General features: G+C 35.7%; 1 protein-coding gene across 1 annotated transcript; it reads right to left on the bottom strand.

Moving 5' to 3' along the window:
* Positions 1-2,250: 2,250 nt before the first annotated feature.
* Positions 2,251-3,848, bottom strand: LOC100265364 (UDP-glycosyltransferase 88F4-like). The gene has a single exon (XM_002280507.5). It carries the CDS (start codon positions 3,782-3,784, stop codon positions 2,333-2,335), a length of 1,452 nt encoding a protein of 483 aa, XP_002280543.1. The 5' UTR covers positions 3,785-3,848; the 3' UTR covers positions 2,251-2,332.
* Positions 3,849-5,244: the final 1,396 nt, after the last annotated feature.

The following is a 5,244-nucleotide window of genomic DNA, read 5'->3' on the forward strand; positions in this document are numbered from 1 at the left end:
CCAAGCACCCTTTACACTTCTCAAGAGATATCCCACTCTTGAACAACTTCCTCTCAAGGATTTACAAATAAAAGATCTCACAAAAATCCTAGCACAAGAACTTTAAGCTCAATTGATACAAGAAAACTAGGATTGAAAGGTGCACTAAGGATATGCAAGTTTTATAACAATGGTGCACTAAAGAACACTCTTCCAAGGCTCAAATATAATCAAGAAAGATTTGGGAATGTTAAGCTATCTAAACAATGAAGATTGGAGCCTTTTTATAGAAGAGAAAAACCAAACTAGCCGTTTGGGGGTTCGACCGGTTAACTAGCCGTTAGCATTAAATGTTTGGCAGGTGATCGTTGGGCCTCAACCAGACCTCGATCGGACCTTAACCGATTGAGGTTCAACCTTGACCGGTTAAACAACCGTTCTAGAAGAAAGAGAAAGTTTTTTGCACCCTCGACTGGTTGAGCTGGGGGTCTACCCGGCCTCGACCGATTGAGTTGGGGGTCTACTTGAGCCTCAATCGGTTGAGTTGGGGGTCGACCCGGACCTCGACCGGTTGAGCTTGTGGTCAACCGGTTCCTCACCCGGTTCAACCGGTTAAGCCGTTTTTTGGCTCAACAACCAACTTTTTCAACTTAAAACCTTTTAAAATAAGTTTGAAAGACATTTAACACAAGGTTTTAGTTGAAAACATGAAATCATCCAATTCTTAAAATATTTAAAACAAAATAACTATTGGATGATTTTGGTGCATAAGTAAAGAATGTAATGCATGAAAATCCTAGTGTACCAACAACCTTATAAAGAGATTTTATGGAGCTTAGGTCTTGAAAAACACTTCTCTTTGAGGTGGTCTTCTTCTTCATGATTTCTCCTTGGCTTGATTTGTCTTTGTGATTGACACTTTGGAAATCATCCTGCCTAATCACACTTGAAATATGATCATTAGTACTAAACATTGTTTTGTTATCATCAAAATCAAGATTAACCAAACCTTGGTTTCATAGTATCTTATTCCCTTATTAAGTTGACAGATTGAAAATACAATAGATTTCCAATTTCTTTTATATTTGATTTCCAAATATTGTGAGAATCAAATATTGTTAATATTTGATTATTTTTTATTCCTCTAGATTTATGAAAATATTTATGAGAGTATCTTTCTACTTTCTTATGTGCTTGATTCCATATATCTTCTTGAATATTTCCTTTAATAATGTTCAACATGGATATTCAAAGTTAGAGAGCAACAAGTTGGGTCAAACCCATTTTGACTTTTTCTTAAATATATTCTCATTTTTTTTAACATATTCTTATTTTTGTTCCAAATCCATATCCGAACGAGATGGAATGGGTTTGGGTTTTGAAGTCCGAGGTAAAATTGGTTCAACTTTTACCTTTTCTCTTCTCTTCGCACCCCATTTATATATATAATTAAATAAAAAATTATTTTAATTCAATTTCTTTTAATTTTTCCTTTTTAACACATATAAAATTAAAAGTATTTCTCATAAAAAAAAGTTATAAAACGTTTACAATATTTATTATTTATAAATTTTATTTAGATAAAATTTAAAAAAATATTAAAAAAACTTGCCTTAAACTTGGCTTACCATTGCTACGTTGTTTATTATTATTATTATTATTATTATTTTGAGATGACAATGAAAATAGGTCTAAATAATTGAGATGGGATGTGATGGGACGGGACGGGATGACTCACGAGCCTACATTGTTGCCATCCATCCATTTCTTTATCAACTTTATAAGGATAATTATCCTTTTATTCCAGCAGCTTCAAAGAGTCTAACAAATATGATGGAGAAATTGAACTCTTTCGTATAAAGTTGATACAGGAATAAGGGTGATTATCCTTTGCCCATCTACCCATTTCTTTTATACCAAAGTCCTTAAAGTTATCCTTAGAAGACCTTACTTGCCCTTCCTCTTTTTATTTTATTTTTTAATTTTTTAATTTTTTTAATTTTATTTTATTTTTTATTTTTATCAATCCTATATCAAACCATCCTTTGATCATCCATTATCAGCTACTAATTGTATAGAAATATCATGTTTTGAAATGTCAACAATATTTGAAAACCCAAATTACCTTTGTTGATTATGAATGACCCTATGATCTTCTCCTTTGCCCATTCATTATCAAGCATTAATTTTAGGAGTGTTTGTGTTTTGAGTCTTTTAGTAACTTTTCTTGATGATGAGTTACACGATGTTTCTCGTCCAACTGCTCACTAATAGGAAGAAGCAAAGATTCAAACATATATAGATTTGTTCTAATTACAAAGATAAAAGCAAGCTAGATTCAGATACATTCCAATCAATCTTGACTCCAGACATCAGCCAATTTGGCAAGGGCAGTGGTGGATGAACCCCCCTCTTTCCAAGCTGCCAAAGCCATCTCTCTCATCTTCCTGCTTCTTTCTCTCAGCTCCCTCCCCTCTTCGTACTCCATCAACTCTCTCACTCTCCTCTCCACCTCAGCTCCACTCACAAACATATCCTCATCCATCTGCTCCACTCCAATAGCCATCTTCATAACCTCCACCAGAGCTGCCTTATTCAGATGCTGCTCAGCATATAGAGGCCAGGCCACCATTGGCACCCCTGCAACCACTGCCTCCAACACTGAGTTCCACCCGCAATGGGTTACAAATCCTCCCACCAATGGGTGATTCAGCACCGCCACCTGCGGCGCCCATGACTTCACCACCATTCCCCTATCCTTGGTTCTTTCCAGGAACCCCTCTGGCATTAGAACATTCAAATCAACATCGGCTGTCACTGCAATCCGCTTGCTTTTGTCGGTGGATGGTGGGTTCTTCACCACCCACAAGAATCTCTTGTCACTTCTTTCCAGTCCATTAGCTATCTCCTTCATCTGAGCGGGAGAGAACGTTCCCTTGCTCCCGAGACACAAGAAGACAACACTCTGACTTGGCTGTGTGTCAAGCCAGGACAAGCAACCATGACGAGTTTTATTACCAGAACTATTGCTTTCATCTTCACCAGTATCGGCAATCAAAGGGCCGATGCAGTAAACTGACGGAGTTGGCCCATTGGGAACACATGTCCCCTCTCTGATTGTCTTAAGGGCTATCGGCTCAAGGTCATCGAATGTATTTATCATAAGTCCATCGGATTTGGGAAAAAGCTCTGAGAAGTATAGCATATCATCATAGGCGGGGTCGTCTCGGTTGAGCAATGGTTGAAGCATTCGAGTGGCTTGTAGCGGAGGCAACCCAGGAAAGTGTATAAAGGTAGTGGGCATGTCCTTGAAGCTCTTATTGCTGCTCTCAGTCTGTTTGTGAATTGTCGGAAAGTAGATGATGGCAGCAATAGAAGCAGCACCGGAGGTGAGGAAGTAGTAAGTGGGAATTCCAAGGCCACGACCCATAGGAAGAGCTGAAGCGCAAAAGTAGTCGATGATGAATGCCCGAATGGTGGAAGCTCTGGAGAGTTGCTGGAGGGAATGGAGGACATTAGAGGCACTGAGACGGATGAACTCAAACAAGACAGCGAGGTGACTGCGAGTGGAAGAAGAGGTGTGAACCGAGAGATAGGGAAAGCGGTGGAAAAAGATGGAAGGATTGGTTTGGGAGATGTGGTCAATGTAAGAGGTGGTTGCCGGAGTGTCAAAAGGGTCGGGGGCGAGGAGAATGGTGATGGAGAATCTGTGGGAGTAACGACGAAGGATGAGCTTGCCTAGCTCTATCATGGACACCACATGACCGATGCCTGGAGCTGGATACAGGACTATTGCATCCTCCATTGTTGTTTTGGGAATCTTTAACCTGATGACTCTCTCTTGGAATTTGGCAATGAAAATAATTTTTAAGCGACAAGTTTATACCTTTTGTATAATGGTTATTATATTTTATATAATGCTATAATTATTTAATATTTTCAACAATAAGAAAACGAAAACTATACTAAACAAATAAATAGAGTTTGGAATTGAAGCAAGTTGGAATTTAAAAAGATTAATTAGGGTAATAAAACAATATATACTTTGTTGCAATTAAAAGAATCTAAAGAACCCATTACTTAACCAATTGCTAAGAAGCTAATAAAAAGAGTGGTTTACGCATTTCCCATGCTCTCTGTCATATATTTTAAGGTATGGTGAACAAATTTGAAAAGAAAAGCTATGGTCCAGGGTTGTTCTTTGGTATCCTTTGGTATCCACTCTTCACTTTGGGAGTACCTATCCATCTTTGACCCCTCTAATAAGATTAAACATGTAAAATATATATGGTTAAAAAATTGAAAGAAAAACTTTTTCATCTAAATGTAACATTTGTTAGTAGAAATATTATGTTGAATAGTATTTAATATGTAATGATTCATAATATTTAGATTTTGGAATTTTTTTTTATGAGTTTATCATTGAGATAATTTAGTCATATTTGTTATTAATTTGTTTTTAATTCAATATTTTTATATATTTTTTTCATAGATTAAATTTGAAAATCAAGTTTCATATGTTTTGAAGAAGGAAAACAAAAAAAAAAAAAAAAAAAAAAAATCTTGAAGAAGATATTGTAGGAAGGATTAGGGATGACAACAGGGCGGGTTCGAGACGGGTCGTCCCCATCCCAACCCCGTCTCGTTTATTCAAAATAATTCTCATTTTTTTCCCATTTGAAAACTTAAATGGGGCGAGTATGATAAATTCTCATACCAGCCCCCGATATGCCCCGTTTAACTTTTTTTTGAATTTTTAATTATATTAAAATAAACATATTTTATAAATAATTAAATTATTATATTTTTTATAACTTATTTTATTATTATCTATATATTAAAAATAGTAAAATAAAATTTAAATTAAATTAATTAAAAAAAATTATTTTATACATAATTGGGGCGGGACGAGACAAGGCAATACTTGAACCCGCACCTGCACCTGAACCTGCCTTGGATTTTAAAAACAAATTCCCAAACCCATTCTAAACCGATTTATTAAAATTGAAACTCGTCCCATTGGGGACGGGACGGGGTGGGTACCCGAAAAAACCCGCTCCATTACCATCCCTAAGAAGGATTTTAAGTGATTAAAAGTGTTAAGGTAATATTTGATATTTTTTGTTCGTAGAAGATTTATGTTAAATAGTATTTGAATATTTAATGATTAATAGGATTTAAATTTTGAATTTTTTTTAATGAGTTTATCCTTAGTCTATTTGAGATGCCTTAGTCGTATTTGTTATCAATTAATTGTTTTTAACA

This window comes from Vitis vinifera, chromosome 18 (assembly GCF_030704535.1).
Source record: "Vitis vinifera cultivar Pinot Noir 40024 chromosome 18, ASM3070453v1".
Taxonomy (NCBI): domain Eukaryota; kingdom Viridiplantae; phylum Streptophyta; class Magnoliopsida; order Vitales; family Vitaceae; genus Vitis; species Vitis vinifera.

Bases quoted from the DNA above. Each gene is read 5' to 3' on its own strand.
- LOC100265364 (XM_002280507.5), bottom strand. From the start codon at position 3,784: ATGGAGGATGCAATAGTCCTGTATCCAGCTCCAGGCATCGGTCATGTG.